This window comes from Hydra viridissima, unplaced genomic scaffold (genome assembly GCF_058129835.1).
Source record: "Hydra viridissima isolate aposymbiotic clone 2 unplaced genomic scaffold, HvirCarnegie_v1 scaffold_1, whole genome shotgun sequence".
In the NCBI taxonomy this organism is placed as follows: Eukaryota; Metazoa; Cnidaria; class Hydrozoa; order Anthoathecata; family Hydridae; genus Hydra; species Hydra viridissima.
In genome coordinates, this window is record NW_028324300.1 from 34,316,315 (window position 1) to 34,342,275 (window position 25,961).

The 25,961-nt window shown below is 27.1% G+C and overlaps 1 protein-coding gene across 1 annotated transcript; it reads left to right on the plus strand.

The window, feature by feature from the left end:
- Nucleotides 1–3,684: 3,684 nt before the first annotated feature.
- Nucleotides 3,685–25,792, plus strand: LOC145192715 (exosome RNA helicase MTR4-like). Its single transcript, XM_090075397.1, has 26 exons — nt 3,685–3,998; nt 4,331–4,394; nt 4,699–4,761; nt 4,905–5,017; nt 5,199–5,259; nt 6,591–6,704; nt 6,778–6,810; nt 7,252–7,309; nt 8,514–8,638; nt 11,026–11,124; nt 11,692–11,794; nt 12,020–12,157; nt 12,312–12,391; nt 12,498–12,710; nt 17,055–17,180; nt 17,323–17,473; nt 17,791–17,963; nt 18,256–18,327; nt 20,355–20,483; nt 20,584–20,694; nt 23,248–23,534; nt 24,177–24,242; nt 24,573–24,678; nt 24,895–24,951; nt 25,206–25,368; nt 25,607–25,792. Exons 1-26 carry the CDS (start codon nt 3,772–3,774, stop codon nt 25,762–25,764), a joined length of 3,090 nt encoding a protein of 1,029 aa, XP_089931523.1. The 5' UTR covers nt 3,685–3,771; the 3' UTR covers nt 25,765–25,792.
- Nucleotides 25,793–25,961: the final 169 nt, after the last annotated feature.

A 25,961-nucleotide genomic window follows, 5' to 3' on the forward strand; every position in this document is an offset into this window, starting at 1 on the left:
ATATAGTTGTTTCTTGCTCATTTTATAGTTGCAAAAATAGATTGTTAACGGTTTTTTTTCCAAGATCTAAAACCTTCGTGAGAAACGAGCGACGGCTACTAAAACCTTCGTGAGAAACGAGAGGTGGTTATTAAAACTGTATTTTGTTTCCATTCAATAAATTTAATCGAGCCTGCAGCGGCCATTTTAAAATGATGATTTTTAGGAGTCAATGAAAAAGAAAAAAAAAATGTTGAAAAAAACTTTCCGCCTTCTATCTTTGATTTTATTGTATTTTTGAAAAGTATAGCAATAACAAAGAGAATTAACTTTCCATTAATAGTATAAAAAGAAATCTGTAAATAACTTTATGAAAAATATCTAGAACTTCCTTAATTACATACAGAAAAAATAAACACTTGTTCTTGGTTCCATTATAACAGTAGTGAATGGAAACTTTTGGCTTCGGTATCGGTTTCGGCCAAAAACCAAGCCGAAATAACTGTTTCGGCAACATTCTACTTGTTTAGTTTCGGCCGAAATTTTGGTCCAATGTATTACAAAAGTTCAATGTATAACGAACCGAAATCTTGATTAGGAGATTTTTTTTTCAGTTTTGATGACATGTTTTTAATCTAGCGTGTGATTATTATGAGTTTCTAATTAAATCGGTGTCTTAACTTTTTGGGGCATAATCAGTTTTTAATTATAAGTTATAGTAATTTTAATCAAAACAATAATTAATTTAACTTTTATTGTCAAATCTTTCTTTAAGTGAACTTCAAATGCTAAAATGCCTTAAGACGTTCTACTTTTTATTCAATTAAGTTACATACTGATTGTTTAAATACCATGTGTCCTATAAGTTAATACAAAAACAAATCTATTTTATTTTTCGAAATATTTATTAAACCAAACAAATTTGTATGATAAATAAACGTCATATGAATGAATTTTTGAATATTTTTATTATTCTTATTCTTTTTATTTTAATAATAATAATAGTAATAATAATAATAGTAAAAATAACAACAACAATAATAATAATAATAATAATAATAATAATAATAATAATAATAATAATAATAATAATAATAATAATAATAATAATAATAATAATAATAATAATAATAATAATAATAATAATAATAATAATAATAATAATAATAATAATAATAATAATAATAATAATAATAATAATAATAATAATAATAATAATAATAATAATAATTATTATTATTATTATTATTATTGTAATAATATATAATAATAATAATAATAATAATAATAATAATAATAATAATAATAATAATAATTATTATTATTATTATTATTATTATTATTATTTAAAACAAATATATTTTATTTTTTAATTTAATTTAACAAACTTGAATGATAAATAAAAGTCATCGGATTAGGATTTGTGAATATCATTCAAAATGACCGCCATCACTTCCCAGCATTAATTGAAGGCGATCAATAAAAGACAGGAGCAATGGTGCAATATTGTCAGTAATTATTTGCTGGGCAGCGTCTGATATTAGAACCTTTAGATTTTCAAGTGTTAAAGGTGGTCCGGGCGCAACTGTTTTAGAACTATTTACAAAACTTTGCCTAGATTTTATCCAACTGGTTTTCCAAAAACCATGTAGTAAATTTCTTCCGTTTTGTATAATTGTCTGGTTCTAATTGATGGCGCACTGATATGCAAAACTTAGTAATTTGTATAAAAACCAAAATCAATTATAATGAAGATAAAATACAATTGGTTCACCAGAAATATATTTTTTAACAAATAGGTTTAGTTTTTATAATTACTTATGGGACACACTGCATATGCAAATTAGTTATTTCATGTTATTTTGGCATTAATCTGGTTTTCAAGTTTCGGACTGTTTCGGTTTCGGCTTTGTTGTCACTCAAATTTCGGTAGCGGTTTCGGTTTGAATTTTACTGAACCGAAACTTTGGTTCCTTTGGTTTTGGTTTTGGCTGAAGTTTCGGTCGCTCACTACAAGTTTCCATCAACTACAAGTCAAAGAGATTTGTCTCACTTAACCTTTTCTCAAGGGTTGAAAACCTTTTTAATTTAATTTGACATATAAAATGTCACAAGATCAAATTAAGTTGTTACTTGCAGAGAAAAAATGGTTTTAATAACAATACGGATGATCTCCAATCCGGATGCACGTCAATTGAAATCTGCTTTGAGGAAGATTTTATTTGAGAAACTCCATCATTTGGATCAAAATTTAGCAAATTGTCTTGCTTTGGCGAAAAGATCTTCCGCAAAAAAACGAGGTCTTTTATTAAACCAAATTTAATAACAAGTGAAGGTTCTAACTTTATTAAAGTTACAACCTTCACTAGATACAGGATTACTTCACTAGATACAGGATTACTTCACTAGATATAGGATTAACATGAGCAAAAACAAAAATCGTTGCGGGCTTATCTTTCCATCCTGTAGCGTCATTAAGATTTTTGAGAAATATAAGCCAGTTTTTAGAGTTTTGGTATGTGGAATGGATTCTACAATTTAAAGATATCTTCAAGAAAAACTCTTAAAAATATGATGATAATCTATAAATCGAACACTTGCAAATGAGGTGCTCTTCACTGAACTGAATGTACATTATTAAGAAAATGAAATTTTGACCGAAGGCATGGATTCTTCACAACTTTTAAAGAATATTTATAGAAAAGTCTTTAACATTTCATCTTTATTCATACGGTCAGCTGTACAATAGAAAAGAGCTGCATGAAAGAAAGATTACGGCAACAGTCTAGCAAGTTTGTTTTGTTTAAAACTTTATGATAAATATGCAAACAATTTCATTTATGTTTAGATAACAGGTTCTTTGCATGCCAATGGTTTTGAATATAAAGATTGTAAAACTGTTCACGAATTATATTTGATAAATTTATTCGTTAACGTTTATAGCAACAACTTGATTTTAAATGTTGAACAACAATTTCGCCTGCATAATTTTCTACATCACTCTACAGACCACCGGGTTACAAACTAAAATAAAGTTGTTTCACATTTTCTTTCCGAGTTTATGTTAAGTTTAAATATAAGGGTCTGCGTTCCGGTCGATTTTTGATCGCTTTTTGATAACAAATTCCGAATTCCGACGAATGTTTTATATTTAACATATATAAAACGAAATTTACAAGCTAATAAATTTTAAGTTTTGAACAATACTTTAAACGAAATTTACAAATTAGAATTCCGTTTTAAGTATTGTTTTTTTCACAAAATTTCAGTTTCTCTAGAAGTTTCTTTTGAATTCCGATTCCGACGGAATTCGGAATCTGCGATCAATTGCAATCAAAATCGGTCGGAATGCAGACCCATAGTTAGATATCTAGTTAATATTAATCATTTTTAGTGATATACAATCAATATAATAGGTCCTGTTTATTTTATAAAAAAAAAACAAAAAAACAACAAACGTTGTCTCGTATGGTTCAGATCTTTATAAAGCATGATAAATTTTAAGCAAAAACTTTAAACAAAAATTTTGAGCAAAAGTTATCATTAGTAAGACCAAGCAAAACTCTTTTCTGCCATATAAGTCTTTTAATGCAGATGTATTATATGATAGTATAGGAGGAAACTCTTTGATTCTAAAATAAATACATCTAGATTTGATTCTAAAATAAATACATCTAGATTTAAACCTCTAATCAATCAAGCAAACACTTTCCCTACATTAATTTTTATTTTTTAGAGAGCAAGCACACAGCCTTCTAAAAAGGAGAAGAAAATAGTTCTAATAATAGTAAAATGGATTTAGGCGATGCTCTGTTTTCAATTTTTGAAGGGAAAGTAGTAGATGAAGATGAAGATGAGGTTATTATTTCAAAGAAAAGGAGATATGAAGAAGTTGAAAATAAAAATGAAAACTCAGAATTGACAGCAGGAAACTCAAAAGAGCTGTCAACTGTGGATGATAATTTAATAAAAGATAATGAAATAATATCTACCAAAAAAATCAAGTTGGACACAACAAGGTTATTTGACTTGTTTCAAGTCTAAAAAAATGAGAATAAAAACTGGAGCATTGAATTAAATTTTAAGTTTAAGTTTTTAACATGCAAAACAGAATTCTAATGAAAAGCCATAATAGAAAATAAAACCTAGAGCTTATGTTTTGTGGATCCATTTTTCAAATTACAGATCTTTTCAATTTCAAAAGTTTGATTTTTAAACAAGGTTTTCCCTTTATTCTCTATCTATTTCCCATATGTTTTTTTAATTTTCTTTTAATTAATGCAATGTTTGTTATTATTCAGTACACTAATTTTTTGAAATTCTACATTCTTCTTTAAATAAATTTTTTTAGTTCATTAGATGTTCCTCGCATAGAAATTCGTCATTTAGATACAGCACCCTCCTGTACTCATGAAGTAAGGCATTTAAAGAAAGATAAGAATCTTGATGACACTATTATAAAACCATTAAGAGCAAGTGAAAAATTATCAAACCAAATAAAATACTAGACCAAATAGGAACAGGAAAAGTTTTTTATAAAATTAGACACAAAATATTGTGCCTTTTTTACAATAACTACAGTAATGGGTAGCTTTCTTTTATTGCAAATTATCTTAAGCATATAATTAGTAACATAGCAGTATACAACTAAAATTTATAGAATGATGTATCTGTGCTATACTTTTTTTAGTGAATTAAAAGATTTTTTTTTGAAATTAGGTTGCATTACCAGGAGGTTTTGTATATGAGGGTCTTCCATTTAAACCTGATGAACCAGCCAAGGTAGTTGAACTATATTTTCAAAATATCTTATTACCTTTAATTGGAGGAATGTGTGTTGTGAGTAAAAAAATGTTGTGACTAAGATGTTAAATAATTATATTTAAAAGTTTTTTTTTACTCAATTTCTTTACTATATGCTTTAGAAATATCCATTTGTTCTGGATCCTTTTCAACAAGAAGCAATTAGATGCTTAGATAACAACCAGTCGGTTTTAGTTTCTGCTCATACTTCTGCTGGGAAAACTGTTATTGCTGAGTAAGAACATGTCGTTTTTTAAAAATATAATTTTATCAAAGTAAGTAAAATCTTGGGAAGAAGTCAGAACTTTAAATAATACAAAAGTCAAGTTTAAAATGGAACCAAAATTAATTTGTTCTCAGCTTTTAAAAGTTTTACAGTATAACCCATATTTAATTCTTGGTTATTTATTTTCTAGGTATGCTATTGCCATGTCGCTCCACAAAAGACAGAGAGTTATTTATACAACTCCAATTAAGGTACAAATTAAAAACCTTTAAAACAAATTTAAGATGCTTGAAGATTTAAGAGTCTTTTTTTTTTAGCTGAAATCAAAAGTCAGTATGTAATTTGAACATCTTCAACACTGTAACAGCTACTTTAACTAAGTTTTTTTGTGTTTAATAAATTGCTTTAAAAGAAAAATAAAAAAATAAAAAAATAAAAAAACCAAAGATCTTATCTCTTTTTCAATGTTGACAATCACAATAAAGTTGCCATTTAATTGTGTGTATTGTTCATGTTATTATCATGTTAGCATTGAGTTACAAAAGAATATCTTTTAGTAAAATTAACTAATTGCAGCATCTTTTTTAAAATTATTTAAGTAATTAATCTTTTTTTAAATATGAGCATGTTACTTGTTATTAATTAAAGACAGAGTTTTATTGATTAATTTCAATAAATTTTTCCGAAGTAATTTAATTTTAATTAGTTCACCAAAGTATTTTAAATTGCTTTGCTAATTTTTATTTGTTGCAAAATTATTGTCCTATTCTTTTTTTTTTTGTTTCATCAGTAACAAAAGTAGGTGTCAGACTTTTAGGTGTCAAATCATCTGGATATGTGAATAAAATAAAAATTTTGTATCAGTTTTTCTCAACAAATTTTCAAAAGGTTGTGGTATTTTTTTTGATTTTTGAAACACCCAAAGTAGTTCTGGTTTATTATTCCTGGTTTATTATTCCTGGTTTATTATTCCTGGTTTATTATTCCTGGTTTATTATTCCTGGTTTATTATTCCTGGTTTATTATTCCTGGTTTAGCTAATCTGCATCATATTGCACAGAAAAACAAATCTTTTTATTGAAGATTTAAAAACTTCATAAGCTTTGTAAAATCTTCAGTTTTTCAATAATAAAGTTAGAAAATTTTTATTTTCTTTATAAAGTATAAATAAATGTTATGAAACAATTGCAATGAAAACAATAATTTATAAATATTATAAAAAATTGTAATGAAAAAATTGATGTATTTCAGTAATCATTTGTTTCAATTAACTATTTTTTCAAGAATTTTAATTTTTTTTTAATTTATTTTTTATTTTATTATTTGTCAAGTTTGATTGAGCCACAAGTCTTATTTTTGTTTTTCATGTAAAGAAAATTAAATAATGTGAGAGATCTTATATGAATCCTAAAAAATTGTTTAAAAATGATAGTTGTATTTATGGACAATAGTAATATTAACAGATTTAGTTGAAAAGGTAAATCATAAGTAGCTATTACATATATGTAGCTGTTTCTTTGAGTATCTCTTGACATTTCTATGAGAGCTTTATAATAATTTGTATAAAACACTTAATTTTAAGGCCCTCAGTAATCAGAAGTATCGTGAGATGTATGAGGAGTTTCAAGATGTCGGTCTAATGACTGGTGATGTCACAATTAATCCAAATGCAAGTGTCATCATAATGACCACTGAGGTATGTTTAAAGAAACTTTTCTTCAGTTTTCCTAAGCCAAGACTTTTTACAATCAATTACATTTTTTTTTTAGATATTAAGAAGTATGCTTTATAGAGGTTCTGAAGTAAGTAAACTGACCTTTTTGTTATTATCTTTTTAAAATTATTATATATAGCATTATGCAGAAGAATGGATTTAATATTTGATTAATAACTAGCATTTAATTTTTTTCAGAAAGCTGATAAATATAACAATGAAAATATATATATATATAAATATATATATATATATATATATATATATATATATATATATATATATATATATATATATATATATATATATATATATAAATGATAACTGCATTGAAAAATTGATTTTAAAACGGAATCATTTTAAAATGAAAAGTTTTAATTCTTTTAAATTTTTTTTTTTTTTGAATATTACTATGGATTCACATACACATTTATATGGTGAGATCTATATAACTTGAGGAATCCATGTTAACATTCAAAATCAGCAATTTACTTTATAACTGTTTAATAAATTTTTGTATTGTTTTTAGATCATGAGAGAAGTTGCTTGGGTTGTGTTTGATGAGATCCATTACATGAGAGATAAAGGTTAACATATTAATATTTATATTTAATCATATGAAAATAAAATATAATATTCAAGATATAAGGCTTTTAATGTAATTTTATATGAAGTATATAATGTAGAATAGTGACTAAGTTTTGGGAGAAAATTAACATGGGTCATTCCATGCCAAGTGAACTAATGGACTACCTTAGACTTTGATGAAACTTTTATTGGGGTAGTGTATATTAGTAAGATAAGCAAATCCTAAAAATTTCACCTCAATATCCTATGTGATACTTTCACACAGGATATTGATGTGATTACATAAAATGTTTGTGATTTTGAAGAGCTTTTTCTCAAAAAGCTGAATGTTGATCTTCTTATGATGGGTACACAATTTGGATAAGTTCAAGGAACTAGAGCTATTAATTCAAAATTTCTGTCATCAAAAAGTGCCCCACCCAGATTTTTTAAAATTATGTCTCTGATTCAAAAGGTCCCTTACCCATGATGCATAATTTTTTTTTCTTGATGTTTTTGGTACATATTACCCTAATTGGGTTCTATCTAAAAAAGCCAAAAAAAGAGTGGAGACAAATTTTTAACTCTGAAGTAGGTTACACAAGTAAATTTTCAAAAGAAAGTTTATTTTAAAATTTGTAAATCTTAGAAAAGAGCATAAAGTTACATAAGTTTTCAAAACTAAAAGTGCAACACAAAATATCAAAAGATAAAAAGTTGTCATAAATGATTACAGCATCAAAACTTCAAAGGCTTTAAAAGAAATCTTTAAAATCATCAGATTTCAGAGACTTAAACTTTTTTTTCTCATAAGACACATCTTTGTGTATTTGTCAGGTTGATAAAACTCAATAACTTTCCATGAAAAACTTTTTCAAAACATCAAGATTGATAATAAGCTTATTACAAGTTTTTCAAATTTGTCTTTTTTAAACAGGATGTTTTTTTTCTGCTATCTGTGATTGAAGGTTTACTTTTGGTTTTCTTTATGCAAGAATGTAAATCTTCCTTAATATTAACTTTTTGTTCATCTGTGTTATTTACAACTCAGGTTTTAAAGAAATTGTTTTATTTCTCAAAAACCTGTATATTCCCACTTGTATTTTTCATCAACCCTCCTGTCAAGACTAGGTTAGCTTACAAATTATAGTCTTGAGAATAAAGAAAAATGTTTTTTTGAGCATTCTAATTATTTTTACAAACACTTGACTATTTCTTAAATAGAACGTGGTGTTGTCTGGGAAGAAACAATTATTTTACTACCAGACAATGTGCGTCATGTATTTTTGTCCGCTACAATTCATAATGCTAGACAGTTTGCTGAATGGATTGCTTACTTACATAAGCAGGTAAAATAAATTTTTTATCTATTAGCTATAGAAGAACTCTATATTTTCATTGGTCTTTGTGGTATTCATAAATTTCTTTTTAACAAATTTAATAAATGTTAATATTATTCTGGTATAATCTGGTAATCATACAACAGTGGTCAAAAAGATGTGGCCATTTAATTTTCTTTTTGATTTTTTGCTTTCTATTTTCGCAATTATTTTTTGACATCACAGTTGTTAGCACTACTTGATGATTTTAGTTACTATTATTATTAGGATTTTTTTTTTTTTTTTTTTACAGAACTAATATTAATTTTACAGAATGGACGTTGTACAGTCCATATTAACCCTTTAAATGTTCATGAGTTTATATCAGAGAGTAATCTTTATTAAATGTATTTTTCTTTTCACTTTCTTTTTCACATACAATAAAGGTAATATAATACTTTAGTTAATTGTAGTTGTTAAAACGTGAGTTTGCTGTCAGAATCTTTTGCCACATTTAAAAGGTTTCTTCAATTAAAACTGATCACAGATTTTTTAGATATTCAGTATAGGAGCTTTTGTTCTTGGAAACCTTAAATCTATTCCAGGACTCATTAAAAAAACTAAAATGAATAGATTCTACAACTTGCTCTGATTAATAACCTAACCCATGCCCTTTTATTGCACAAAGGGAGCTACATCTTTAAAAGTAACACGAGTTATTAACAAAACAGTGATTCCAAAATCTTCAACAGGTGTTCTGTAATGTTCTTCAGAATTTTTAGTATATATTTAAAAATTAGGCTAAAGTTTTTATTCAAAACATGGCTCAACCACAATCTTTAAAGGTCTAAAACCCTCTGTCAATGGTCTAAAGTTAAGTTGCAATGTATTTATGTACTTATCATAATATTTTAAGATTTTCGTTGAAAAATTGGCATTAAAGCTATTACTCTGTACCTCTTTAGAATTTTTCAGTACATCTTTAGAAATGTACACCTTTAGAAATGTACATCTTTAGAAATGTACACCTTTAGCAATGCTCTGTATATCATTAAAAATGTTTTTACAAAAATTTAGCTACTTCTTTTTCATCACCACATCTCTACATGCTTATAAATACTATTAATGGCTTTCTCCATTATGTGAAACTCCAATGGAGATAGAAAGTCTGTCACTAATTGGCTGTTGGTCTTCCCTTAAACTAATGGAGAATCGATCAAGTTGCAAAAATCTTTAGCCTTTTACAACTTTGACTCTTACAGAGATGTTTTTATATTTCTACTCTAAAGAATAAATAATAGCAGTATTCAATATAAATTTCGTTTTTTTCTTTAAATAAAAATGGTTACCAAGTAGATTAAGTTCATGTACTAATACAAATAACCACTAATTGTAGACTAATAAAACATCAATTCACAAAACCTGTTTTCCTGTTCAAATTACTTGCTATCAGATGGTTAATATAAATTTTTATGTTTGAAAGTTTAAAAGACCAGTAACATTTATAGAATTACTACATTGAATTTTAATTTTAAGATAATTAACACAACTGTAAATATTTGAACACAACTGTAAATATTTGAACACAACTGTAAATATTTGAACACAACTGTAAATATTTGAACACAACTGTAAATATTTGAACAAAACTGTAAATATTTGAACACAACTGTAAATATTTGAACACAACTGTAAATATTTGAACAAAAGGGGTTTGTTCTTTTGCTGATATACCAAACCTAAATCTACATATCCAAACAGATCTAATAAAGTCAAAATCCTGAATTTTTTTTGAATTTTTTCCACGATGGTGAAATAAGAAAGCTTAATAGTGTTTTGTAAAATTTGGTTGTGAAAGCTTAAAAGTTGAAGGTAACTGTATTTAAGCAAACTAATTTATTTGAATAGTTTTAAATCAATATTTAAACAGTAGTTCAACGAATTCTACATTGGGAAAAACAATACTCAGGCTAGAAAAACCAAGGTTTTTTGGAGTCTTAGGGTGGCTGTCACCAAGTCTGTATTTTAACCCTATTAATTGCTTTTGTAAGCTGAGTGGAATTTTTCTAGGTGCAATCAAAAAACTAAAAGGAAGAAAACCAACAAGCAAAAATGATTTGTTTGCAAAAGTTGAGAATAAAACTAGAATAAAACAAGTACTAAAAATATGGTTAAAGTTCCAATGATAATCAACAAGAGGTGTTAACAATTATCATCCCTAAAATTTCATCTTTTATCAAAACACACACACATATACATATGTAAAGTCCTGAGTGTGTCTTTTTTTGAGACCACTGTATATTTGGCATAAGAAAATTAGATTAAATTACTGGATATAATTTTCACAAGGTTACAATTTCTACTGACATTGCTTAGTAATGTTCATGTATTATAATTTTAATATATTAAATTTGTAGCCCTGCCATGTTGTTTACACAGACTTTCGTCCTACACCTCTGCAGCATTATATTTATCCCTCAGGTGGTGATGGCTTGCATCTAGTTGTTGATGAGAAGGTTAACTTTTTATTCAAGTTTTTGTTGGTTATCTTTAAAAGTTATGATCTCACTTTATCCCATAGTAATTCCAAAAATTTCGTTTCATTAACTTTAAAAAAAATAATCTTTAATGGGTTTTTTGTTTTTTTGTAATGAGTTTTATTTTACAATGAGTTTGATTTTATGAGTTTTTTTCAGTTTTATGGTTTGAACATATAAAAGTATATTTTAGAAATAGCATCATTAATAATATTAAATACATAATAGTTAAAGGATAAATAAATAAATATAAGCTTTATTTTTAAGCAAATAGTATGTTATTTTAAGAAAACGAGTTATAAATTTGTTTTTAAATTGTGCTGCCCAACATTAATCATAATTTATAAACTTCATCAATGGTGGATTTATAAACATTAATCTTGCATTTGTAAATTTTATAAATTTTGTTTTTATAATCAATTGCACATTTATTACTCTAATTGTTTACTTATGTACTTCATCATGCATGCATAGTTGAATAAAAAATTAGATTTAAAATACACTTCATGTTTGGATCATTTTATTTTTTCTTTATGATTTATTTAGGGTGAATTTCGTGAAGAGAATTTTAACAAAGCTATGGGTGCATTGCAGGATCAATCTTCAGTTGAAGGCAACGCTCAAGGAAAAACAAAAAAAGGAAGAGGAAGTCAGTTTGTCAATTTTAAGATTTTATTTTGTTCAAAGAGAATTTTGTTTTTACAATAATATTTTTTTGTTTTAACTTTTGTTTGATTTAATAAATAAAAAATGAAGTTGTTAGTAGTTACCAAATGAATTATTATTAAATTAAATATTAGTTTATTATTCGTTAGTTAATCAGGTAAGACAGAAAAGTCAACTTAAAAAATCTTAAATTATATTCTTACTCCAGATCAAACAGGTTCAAATGTCTACAAGATTGTCAAAATGATCATGGAACGCAACTATGCTCCAGTTATTATTTTCAGTTTTAGTAAGAAGGAATGTGAAGGCTATGCATTGCAAATGTCTAAGTTGGATTTTAATACTGGTATATATTTTTGTACATATATATTTTTTACAAGAAAATTTGCTTTAAAATAAAAGTTCATTCAGTCTTTACTCTTCAAATCTAATTTTCATTTTTAATATCTCTAACACATGTTTTATGTTAAATAGATAATATTTGTATAATTTGTATAAAGCGGAAGAGAAGAAATTGGTTGGAGAAGTGTTTAAAAATGCAATAGATTGTCTGTCTGATGAAGATAAAAAGTTACCCCAAGTAAAGTTTATGAACTTTTAAAATTCTGCTTCAAATAAACACATAAAGATTCTATAACATTCTAAGGTGATTTTTAAATGAAATTTGTTGATGAATTAAATTTTAGGTTGAACATGTCCTTCCTCTTCTAAAGAGAGGTATTGGTATCCATCATGGTGGTTTACTACCTATTCTGAAAGAAGTCATTGAAATACTGTTCTCAGAAGGACTTATTAAAGCGCTTTTTGCAACAGAAACTTTTGCTCTTGGTCTAAACATGCCTGCAAGAACAGTATTGTTTACCAGTGCAAGGAAATTTGACGGCAAAGATTATAGATGGGTTAGTCTATATTTTAATAAAGGTTTAAGCGCTGTGATAATTTTAGATTTTTTAAACATAAAAAAATTTTTTTAAATCTAATTTTACCATATTACAATATAATTTACAATTTAATATAACTAAAAAAGTATAATGACAATTAACTAAAATATTTGAACTGTTTTTACATTGGTTTGAATAAAAAAATTTGAAAGCAAACCAAAGTAAATTTTAACTTTTGAATTTCATTTTGTCACAGTTAATTTTAATTCATTGATTTAGAACTAAAATGAATCTTAAAATCATCTTCATCGCAACTCTAATACCAAATCCTTTGCAAAATTCCATTATCCTTTGCAAAATTCCATTATGCTTTGTTTTTTTTATCACATTATTGTAGTTATCATTATTTTTTTTTTTGAAAGCTTTCTTATTAGCACCAATTAATTTGAAAGTTGATAAATGATAGCATTTTAACTCTACATACTTGGTGCTTAAAATTCTCTCCTTTTTTTGATGGAAAGGATTATTTTAAAGTTTTATAACTGATTTGTAAGTTGAGGTGTGTTTTCCACAAGTTAATATCTTTGTCTTTTTGAGTTCTGAAGAAGAATTTTTGACCCATCTAAATGGTTTAAGTATTATACACCATTAAAATAGTATTTTAAAAGAAGCATTTTTGCCTACATGATTCAATCTGTTTAAAAATAGAGTTATCAAATAGATAATAAATTGAACCTACATGGTTCAGTAAATTTAAAACTTAAGAGTTATCAAATAAATAAAAATTATGTGTTATTCAAAGCTTGAGTTATTTATTTTAATGATATTAGAAATGTTGTATGCTTTCACATGTAATAAACTAAATCTTTAAAAACTTACTAAAGGAGCTTGTTTCCTAAGTCATACCAACTGTAGCCTAAAATTGTACTTAAGAATTCAATTAAGCATCAATAATAACTGTAATACATTTTTAAATTAATTTGTTAATATGAAACATAAGCGTTTAGTTAGTACAAAACCCACAAACAATTTTTTTTTCTTTTATCAACTCCAGGGCATAAGTTAAGCACGATAAGTTTTTTTAGCATTAAGTACTAAATATTTTTTTAGTAATAATTTAGTAATTATTGTAATAGTTGTATATTTTAGTATATTTTAAATATTGTATAAGTAATAGTTGTAATTTTTAGTAATTAATTTGTGTTTTAAAGTGCTTTTTTTAAGGTTTTTTCCTTTTCTTCAATTGGGATTTTAGATTTAATTTGATTTTAATTTAATTTGCAATTCAATCATTGAATTTCCTCCTGATCTTCTCCACATATAAAACAAAACCAAACACTTTTCTTCTTCTTACTTTTCAATCCCAATTCTTATTTGTTAAACAATGCATTTCTTTTAGTAGCTGCATTCTTTCTGTTTTCTTAATGATGTGTTGGCATTATTTCTACTGACATGGAAGAGCAACCACAGAACTCTTTTGTTTGATTTATTATTGGAAGATAAAACATTTAATGGCTTTCTTTACTTTCTTATGTAATCATTGGTGGAAGTCTTTCTTGATTAGTGATGTTTAACGAAGGAGTGCATTAAGAGTCAAAATCATCATCAATTCATACCTATTGCATGAGCAAATACTGATAGATTTACTTTTAAGGATAACATTATAATGCCATACTTGCACACTAGCTCTGTAGCTTTAATAGTTTTTGTATAAGTAATATATTCATCCAATAAAAATGTACTTGCTTATTGTTGCTCTTCTCTGACTTTTTTATGAAACATTTCATGAAGTACACAAAAATTTTTGATGTTATCCATCTGTTTTTGGTATAAAGGTATGAGTTCCAGTAGTGGTCAAACTTCTTTTTACCACTTGTCTGAGCATTTAGATGGTTTGTAAACAGTGGACAAACTTGTTTCTTCAAAATAAATTTGAAGAAACAAGTTTTTCCACTGTTCACAAACCATCTAAATGCTCAGACAAGTGGTAAAAAGAGGTTTGACCGTGTAATCATCTAATATGGATTCATATTTAACAAAGAACCTATAAACATATTCTTTATTGAAAGTCCTGATTCTGAGCAATCATGCTGCTTCTAGAGTTCAGAAAGATAAACAAGGATTATCTTGCATAACAATTCCTTGTGTTTTTTTTGTTTTTTTGTTTGTCTACTAAAACAGTATTGTAATTTATATTTTTCTGATTGATCAGTAAGTCTTTTTAGCTCAGTTGCAGTAAGCCCAAAAAAGTTTGATTCTAAATTGAGAATACGTTCAACTAACTCCTTCCCCATATTTTCAGTGATAACCTTAGGCCTTCTAAATTTGACATTCTTATTTAATCCTTTAAAAGTGATGTGATAACACTTATTTTGGAATGTCTAATTTGTCATCATTAAATCCAAAAATTTCCTTCAATAATTTGGTTAAAACCTCATTTCTTCTTGTTTCCATTAAATACAATTTCACTTTGACAGCTGCAGCGTAATTATGGGCTAAAAAAAAGGGAATGAAAGTAATATCAGCTGAGAGTAGGCAAAAACAAGAAGTGTTTTCTTAAGTTGTATTGTTAGGATTTAGAAATCTTATATTGATTTTGAGGACACAGCACAAGTTTATAAGTAAACATAACCTAAAATTGAATAAAATGAATACAATTTTATTTTAACCAAATGAATATGTAAATTATACTGAATTTATATTTAACAAGGAATGTAATTTTATCAATAACTTCCAAACATGCAAGAATAACTTCCAAACATGCGTAAAATTATGAAAAAGTTGAAATAAATTTATTTACAGTAAGGTTTTATAACAAGACTGGTTTAGGAAAGACAATATTACTATAAAGAACTTTATGGCAATTTTTTGCGCACATGTCTCTTTAGTTCCTTTAAAATTCAAGTGGTACAACTTAAGCACTGGTAGGGCTTGAGCAACCTTACCCTTAACATATATATAATATCTATTTTAGATGTTTTTTTAAATTATTTTTTCCAGGAAAAAACTTTTTAAATATTGGTAGTAATAGTAATAACTTTTCCAGGAAACAGTTATTGTCTTTAATAGACTTACATTTGATTTTTGGAAATTTGAAAACTTTCAAAATGTCTGATAAAGCTTAAAGTCATTTATAATGCAGAAACATTGTTTGCTTGGTGTGCATGAAAAAATGGCACCATGGTGACAAAAGAGAGCTTTCTAAATACAAACAAAACTAATCAAGATCAACAACTCACTAAACTTTGTGCAACTTGCTCAAGCCTTATAGGCAAATGCCTTCTTGTAATCCATCTAAAATCAGAGAAAATTTAAAGTAACTGTTGAAAATTTGAGTGTAGCAGAATAAATTGCATCACATGTGATCACAACAATAGATGCAAATCCTTTGTAAATCAATCAAAATTTCATAAAGAAAAGGCCAGGTATGCATAATTTTTTTAACAAGAAAACTTGATCATTACCACAATTGAATGACAATATACAAAAAATATAAATCACATATTTTTTGCTCACTAACTAGTTATTTAGATATTGAAAAAGCTATAGAAACTTTTAAAATCTCTTGGGCGTTCTTGTGCACAAAAACTGTTTTAATAGTCTTGCATGACTACTGATGATTATGTTCAAAGCACAATTCAAACAACACTATTTAACAATTGACACTGATTAAATAAAATGTTTTGCACATAAACTTGCAAATCTGGTCAATTAGGTTCTTTTAAGAAGTTAGCTTTTTGAAAGTATCTTTTGGGATTGCAGAGCTTGATACCATAAATGATAAAGATCACCACCACCAAAACAATTTTAGCCCAAAGAGTTGCAAAAGATAGTGTGAAGTCAAGCAACAACTTCTTTTGGCCATTTCACAGGACCTTATTTTCACTGACAATCATTTAAATTTTTGTCATATCACCCCATATGAGTGGCCTGATTTAAATTTTTGTATATCACCCCTTATAAGTGGCTTTGTCAAGACAGACAAAAAAATATATTTTTTTAAATTTCATACATGTATGTGTTAGGTTAGTGATGTCTAATGATGTTGCAATGTGTTATTAGGGGGGTAGTAACTAGTTTGTGTAAGAGTTGTGTGTGGGTAAAAAACATAAATGACCAACTACCTAAAACAACACTTTACTTTGTTAAAATATTTTGTATATAATCAGTAAACAATCAAAACAAGTTTGTAAAAAAACATAAATGTAGTAATTTTTTTAAAATTGGATTAACTTTTCTCTTATTGTTATTTCCTTATGTTTACAATAATTGTGATTGTTATAATAATTGTAAATGTTATGGCTAGTACAGTGAAAAACACAATTGTTCAAGTTATTCTTTGATGATCTGTTTATCTTCCAGATAACTAGCGGTGAATATATTCAAATGAGTGGACGTGCTGGTAGACGTGGTATCGACGAACGTGGTATTGTTATCATGATTGTAGATGAAAAACTCGAACCAGAAGTAGGAAAAGGATTGTTGAAGGTGATTTTATTAAATCATGTTATTTTTATTAAATCATGTTATTTTTATTAAATCATGTTATTTTTATTAAAATAATATCTAAAACAATTTTCTATCAGCATTTTCAAAATAAAAATTTTTGTCAAAATTTGTTTGTCTTTAGGGACAATCTGATCCTTTAAATAGCGCTTTTCGTTTGACTTACAACATGGTATTAAATCTCCTACGACTTGAAGAAATTAATCCTGAGTTCATGCTGGAAAAGTCATTTTATCAATTTCAAAATTACTCTGCTATCCCTGAAATGGTTGATAGTAAGTAATAGTAACTTAAAAGTCTAGAGAAAAAAAAGACTTTAAATGTTTGCTTTAGAAATGAATTTTTTTTTCTTATGAAATCTTTAAGTGGATTTTACAAAACACCAGGGTAAATAATTAGATTTACAGTAATTGTTCATTAAAAATATTTTTAAAATCTGGTTTGCATGCTAAAGTTTGAAAATTCACTTTTAAGCTCATGCATGCAACAAAGCTGTAGACTTTTCAACTATTCAACAAATCTGTAAACTCTTCAATTCAAAACATGCACAGCAACATGTTACAAAATTTTATTAATAAGTTTTAAATTTTAGAGGTGAAGAAGCTTGAGTTTAAGCGTGACATCATTGAGATACCAAATGAAGAGTCTGTCATGAGTTACTACAAGATTCGTCAACAGCTGAAGAAACTAAGTAATGAGATGCTGGAATATATTCACCAACCTAAATATTTATTACCATTCCTACAGCCTGGAAGACTTGTTCATGTAAAAACTATTTATTGAATTAAATTAAACAAAAAAATCTAAAACTGAAAATTTTTTATATAAAAGAGTGAAAATATTTTTGGAAAGATGCTAATATAGGCATGTAATAAAGATTAAAGATAATATATAAATGATAAATATATGATTAAAATGTATTAAAGTGTTAAATTTACAAGTGGTTTTTTTTTTTTGTAAACTTTGTATAGAAGAAATCTATGTACAAGTTTGAGTAAAAAAATGTTTATAAATTTAGTATAGTTTGTTAAAGTGTTTCAATTTTTTTTTTTTAAAGGTAAAAAATGGTGACGATGACTTTGATTGGGGCACAATAGTTAATTTTCAAAAAAAGTCTAATCAAAAGCAGGTATTACTATTTCACTCTAAAGCAGTTATTACTATTTCACTCTAATGTAGCTCCAGGTATCTTGTAAAAGTTCATGTATATATATATATATACATACATACATGCATATATACATACATACAGTACTGTGAATATGTTTTAGACCACTTACATTTTTTCAAAAAATCCCGGAGAATTCTTCTCTAATATTTAAGTTTGTAGTTCTATATTATAAACTTATTAAAACACATGTATTTCACACAAAAATATGGAACAATAACAAACTATTTAATGTCAAACTTCATAAAAAACTCTTAATATCTACTATGTCCTCCTTTTGCCTTAATCACAGCCGATATTCGCCGGGGAATAGATTCATACAAATTAGTTATAAGTTCCTGGGGTATGTTGTGCCATTCTCTTTGAAGTACTTCAAAACATTCTTCAGCATTTCGGGGAGCATGTTCGACCTTCTTTCTGTCCAGGTAATCCCATATATGCTCAATTATATTCAAATCTGGACTCTGGGGAGGCCAGGTCATCAATTGTAGTACTCCTTTCTCTGCCATTTTACTTAAACAATTCTTTGCCACTCGGGAACAATGTTTTGGGTCATTGTCCTGCTGCAGAATAAAATTATGACCTATTAGTCTCATTCCGGATAATACAGCATGGTGCCTTAGGATATCCACATAACGTTCCCCGGTGAGTCGCCCCTCTATTTTGATCAAATCACCTACTCCAGATGAAGATAAACAGCCCCAAACTTGTAAAGAGCCTCCTCTGTGTTTAATGGTAGGGTTTAAACACTCAGGCTTATAGGCTTCTCCAATTCTTCTTCGAACATATTGGCGTCTTTTTGTTCAAAAATTTCAAATTTGGACTCATCGGTGTACAGAACCCGATTAAACTTTTCTTGGGCCCAATCTTTGTGTTGTTTCGCATATTTAAGTCGTTTTTCTTTATTACCACGCCGTAATAATGGTTTTCGAATTGCAACACACCCTCTTAATCCCGATTTGAGTAGGTGTCGTCGAATACAAGAAGAGCTGACATTTTTCCCAGTTGCTGTGTTAATGTCCTTTGCCAGCTCGGTTGATGTTTTTTTCCTATTTTTTAAAGAAAGTGTTTTTAAATATTTATTGTCATCTTTTGTTAGCTTAGGAGGTCTACCACTTTTCTTTCTATCTTCAAGGGAGCCAGTTTCTCTAAACTTTTTAATGATTTCTGTAACAGCAGTCTTTGAATATCTTGTTTTGGACGAAATTTGGCGCTGCGAATAACCTTCTTCGTGAAGCACAATAACTTTTTGTCTCTCTATTAAAGATACTTTACCCATTTAATTAATCTAAAAATGCAAAACAAAACATTTAAAAATGAAAATTAATATATAATTTATCTAAAAATGCAAATTAATAACTTTGTTTAATTATTTTTAACGATTTGTCTAACTGTGTTCATAAAAAATAACAATTTTTTAAAAATGTACCAAAACCCATAATTATTGTACTAAATTCATTCTATCACTGCACTTTATAATGTCAAAAACAAAAAATGAAGGAGTATGAACCCGAATCACTATAAACCAGTTTATTTTTATTTCTTATTTAGATGAACGCTTGGTCGGTAGTTATTATGACACATCGCTTTAATAAATAAACAAACAAATCCCTCATGTTCTCTTTTCAATTTTGTTTATTTATTCAAAATAATATACTCTTTCAACTTTTCTTGTATATTATTAAACTTAAGTACGCTTTAAAAAAATTATATAGGAAAAAAATTGTAAATACGTCTAATTATGCAAGTGGTCTAAAACATATTCACAGTACTGTACATACATACATACATACATACATACATACATACATACATACATACATACATACATACATACATACATACATACATACATACATACATACATACATACATACATACATACATACATACATACATACATACACACATACATACATTTATGTATACATAGATATTTACATATATTCATATATTTTACATATATAATTTTTTTTTTTTAAAAAAAGGGTTCTTCATTACTTGATGAACCAATTTATGTGGTTGAAGTCTTACTTTATTGCGCTAAAACAACAAAAAAACTAGCTGGTGGTGAAGTTCCTCTGCCGTGTAAGCCTGATGAAAAGGGGGAGATGCAGGTAAATTAATAATAAGTTAAAAGCTTGTATTATAAAAAATATATCTGTTGATGTCGCTAACTTTTGAATTGCATTTTAACATAACTGATCATAAGTTTAGGTTGTACCAGTGTTAAGTACTCTGCTGCAGGCTGTTAGTAGCATACGCTTATATTTACCTAAAGATTTACGACCAAGTGATGCCCGTCACACTGTTTATAAATCATTGCAGGTTTAATGATTATTTATCTGTTTATTTTTTTAAATAAGTTCAATCATTTCATTTGTTAATTCATTAAATCAATGTGTGTGTGTGTGTGTGTATATATATATATATATATATATATATATATATATATATTAGGGATATGACAATTTTTAAAGACCCTATCCCCATGTTATTTTTTGTGGAGTTTTAATGCAAAGATCAAGAAAAATCCAATGGCAAGTGTCAACATTAAAAAAATGTCACCCCCCTTATTTAAATTTATAAAAATATATACAATTATACATTGTACAAAATGGTTTTTTTTAATCAGAAATACAAATATACAGGTTTTAGTGTTCATTTGTCAAAAGAAATTTAATGTTAATTTTTTCAATGCTTTTGCACAATGGAAGTAAATCCTGTAGAACTTTAATTGCACGTTCAGCACAAATGTTTGACCTTTGAGTTGGGATTGGAGTCGGCTCAACCGACCAAAAAGTCCTTAAAGTCTTTATTGCCTTTGAGTGATCTTTGCAAACAGCTGCCAAATTATTGTAGTTATCCTGATTATAAACCTGACCAGAAAACCAGATGTCACTCCACGTGCCACTAATAAAGTCACATGATGACTGACCTTCAGCTGACTGTCAAAATTCTGGAAGTAAAATATAAGCTAGCAAAGCATAGATTGCTTGGCTATTCCATCTTGCACTGCTTATATTTGGCAAAGTTCTGAAATTTACTTTAGGGAAGCATCCTGTTTTCTTAAACTGTCTGTAACAAGTGATCAAGTGATGAAGGAAAGCCATATCATCTCTCCAAACAATTTCTTCTTCCTTCAGAGCATCTCCAGAATTGTCAAAAGATGTTTTCAGTTGCTGGTACTCTTCTGTTATTCTGCTAATGAACCAATAATTGACATTGGGCGAGGTTGTTGCTGCTTCAAAATAATCATTCATCACATGTTTTAGTAATGTATAAAGAACATGATGCTGGCATCCGATATAAAGAGGTTTGTTTAATCCAAGCTTAACAAAATGCTTCTGTAGTAGTGTGACTGCCCCAACAGATTTTCCTGTATTTGCAGAGGTTGTATCAGAAATTATTAACTTAATTGCAGGCCATAGCTTATATTCATCAAGCACAGTTTTTATTCCATTGAATATTGTTTCACCTTTTACATTGATCAGTGCAAGAACTGCTAGTTTAACTTCTCTATTTTCATTTTTTAGAACTACAACCTGGTACTCTGTATTCTTTATGTGCCTCCCATCAAAGTGCAAGCTCCAGTATTCATTTCTTAGAGTTTCAATAAAATGTTCTTTTAATTTTTCTCCTGCTTTCATTGTAGCTTTGTAAACACCACTTTGACTTGGAGTTGGAATAGAAATTCCATCTTTTGCAAGAGTTTTGCAGACTGTATGCCTTTCTTGAACTCAGTTTTGCTTTTGTCACCAAATTTATTGCATAATCAGTTTTTTGTCTTTTACATGTTGTTGGAGCCTCTGAATCTTGAGAACCACTGTCAGAATCTTGTTTTTCTTCTTCAGTGCTAAAATGTTCTTCATCTTCACTGCTTAAATATATAATATATAATATGAAAGATTATGTAATAAGAATGCATACATTTAGCAAAATCACACCAGCAATAAACTGAAGCTGTGATACCTTAAACTGTACTGTATCTAACAATAGATACACTATGAGTCATAAAAAAACATGCCACTGAACTTATTGCAATAACTTTGCTCATCGTGAACCGATTTTAAAAATTTATTCAGCGATTATTCACAACTAAATTATCTACTAAACAACATCAAAATTACCACCAAAGTGCCATTGCTCACTATGCACGTGCACTCCAAACTTCAACAACACAAAATTGTCTCATTTCTTTACCAAAAAGTGAAATTACTGAAATGCAAATGATAAACTAAAAACATCCAAAAGTTTAAATACTTTTAGTTGTTTACTAAAAATGGTGTCTTCTTCAAGTAGAGAACAAGAACAATACTTGACTAATATAAAATATTACTTTTTGAATTCTTTTTTATTGTCTCAACCTAGAATTTTTAAACTAATTTTAACTTCTATATAAGAAATGAGACAATTTTTCTGTTGTTGAAGTTTGGAGTGTTCGTGTACAGTCAGTTTTCAGAATTGGGTCGCCATCAGACGAATGTTTTTCTGCAATTCAATTCTTAACAAAACCTGAAATTTTGTTAGGCATCAGACCAAATTTGACAAAGTTATGGTAGAAAGTTCAGTGGCATGTTTTTTTATGACTCATAGTGTAGATGGGAGAAAACAGTTTTCAGCTTAGGGGGGTGAACTTTTTTAAGATTTAACACTTTCAAATGGTATTTCCGGTTTTAAATGTAATTTCTCCACTCATAGTGGCATGGGAAACCAAAAAAAGCCAAAAAAAATTTTTAGTCATACCTCTAATATATATATATATATATATATATATATATATATATATATATATATATATATATATATATATATATATATATATATATGATAATCTAAGTACTATATATACATTTTTAATAGCTGATTAAACATTTTTAGGAAGTAAAAAAGAGATTTCCTGATGGCATCCCACTCTTGGATCCCATTGAAGATATGAATATTAAAGATGATGATCTTAAAAAAATAGTTCGGAAGATTGAAGCTCTTGAGAGTCGTTTGTACTCTCATCCTCTTCACAAAGATAAAGATTTAGAAACAAATTATAACTTATGTCAAAAAAAAGCGGCTGTTGATCAAGATATAAAATTGGCAAAGAAAGAGCTGAAAAAAGCAAAAACTATCTTACAGATGGATGAGTTAAAATGTCGCAAGCGTGTGCTAAGAAGGCAATTATGATTACTTTATGATTGCTTCATTTAATTTTAGTTTTGAATTATTTGTATCAATTTTTAATAGCTGAGTTATTTTGTTTAAAAGGGCCAAAAATTACATGTTCATCATGAAATTTATTGGAAACTTTATAAGTTTATCTGGCTTTGAGATAAGAGCACCAAAAGTTTTAGTAAATTTAATTTTAGACAATCATAAGAACTAAAGTTGCAAATTGAAGGTGGTTTTGTAACAGTGATCTTTGTCCATTGTCATAACTTTATATAATTAGATAGAAGCCTAAATCTGTTTCCTTAAATTGCTGCATTATAATTTTGTTGATGTAAATGTTTATTCCTTTTTCTCTTGTTAAAAATTCACAAAATTTAATTTTGATTCAAATTTAGTTTTCAGAAAGCCATTGTTACATTGCTATTACATTCAATCTTTTTGATAAAAAAAAAGTTGCAAAAATTAAGTGTCACTTTATACACTTACATAAACTCTAATAGGTAGCAGTATATTTGAGAAGATATATTATTTGCTAATGTTTTGAGAGTATTGGTATTGTGTTATTAAATTGATTTTTTTATTTCTAAAACACTTTCATTTTGTTTCCCCCAAGTTATCTTAGGGTTTTATATTTCTATATTTAACAGATTGGGGTATGCAACAGCTGGGGATGTTATTGAACTGAAGGGTAGAGTTGCATGTGAGATTAGTAGGTAATGATTAAAGTATCCCTAGGTATTAATATTCTTTTTATTTTTCAAGTTCTTCTTGTTATTGTTATCTTTGTTATTAGTGCTTTGATTTAATTTTATTTCAAATGCAAAGTTTATTATTGTTGTTGTTGTTGTAAGTATTATCATTTCCCCTTTGAGTTATTGTTATTATTAGTCGTTATTATCTATTAACTATTGTTATCTATTATTGTGTTGTTGTTGAAGTTAAAAACTATCGCTCTGTTTTATTTTTGATTTTTTTTATATTTTGAAAAATAATTGAAATATAAATGAATAACAAGTAAAAGTTGTTAATCATTCTTTATAAAGTGCTGACGAATTGCTATTAACAGAGATGATATTCAACGGTGTTTTTAATGATCTTACAGTAGACCAAATAACTGCCTTATTAAGCTGCTTTGTTTTCCAAGAAAAAGTAAGTTTCAAAAAAGAAATAGTAAATTTAATTGAAGCAATTAATTGACTTTTATTTATCTAAAGTTTTATTAAATTATTTACCTGCTATATTTGTTAATTTTTTTAAAGTTACGATTGTTAATTATTTTTTTATTATATTTAACTATTTTCCTATTATGTTGATCATATTAAGTAAAATTTTTAAAAATTATTAAATGTTTTTTTATTCCTCCAGGGAGATGAGGTTCCTAAGCTCTCGGAAACACTTGCTGGACCTTTAAGACAAATGAAAGTATGTTGAAATGAAAGTATATTGAATTTTTAAATAAATTTAGTTATTTTTCAATTAATTTTAAAAAGATAATAGTGAAAGTAGATTTTTTTAAAGTTGTTGTTTGTAAAATTAATAATTTTTGTAGATATATTAAAATTGGTAATGAACCAAATACTAATAATAAATTTTAAAAAATTTAAGAGTCTTTAGACCATTTTTTTTAAAAAAATAAATTTAAATCTTTTGTTTCAACTATATTTAATTTTTTTCAGGAGTCAGCACGGCGTATTGCAAAAATTTCAGAAGAAGCAAAAATGGAAATTGATGTTGATGAGTATATTGATTCGTTTAAACCTCAAATGATGGATGTTGTGTATGCTTGGTCTACAGGTTCCACATTTGCTGATATATGTAAAATGACAGATGTATTTGAAGGTAAATTTATTTTTATTATAAATTTTTTATAGAGATACAAAAAAAACAACAACATTTAAACATAAAGTGAAATTTATTTAAAACAGAATTTTATTTAAAAAAAAAAAGATCTTAACTAAGAATTAGATTAGTTTGTTTCAATTATTGTTTAAAACATTACTTATTCTAATATTTATGATATTTTGATATGCTTATTTTTTCTATTTTTTGATTTGCATAATTTTTTTTAATTTTAAAGGGAGTGTTATTCGTTGCATGAGACGACTTGATGAATTACTCCGTCAGATGTGTCAAGCAGCAAAGGCTATTGGGAACACTGAACTTGAAAACAAATTTTCTGATGGAATTACAAAGATTAAGAGAGATATCATTTTTGCTGCAAGCTTGTATTTATAAATCATCTGCTTTTAAAATTTATATAAAATATCTTCCTGGTATTTTTTCATTGCAAAAAAACTTGAATGAAAGTTCTCCAACACCTGTAACACTAATAATTGGTATTGAGTGCATAGATTATGATGTGCATAGATTATGATGCATAATATTTTTGATCAGTTGATGTTATGAAAGTAATGTTGGGATTGTAAAACCTT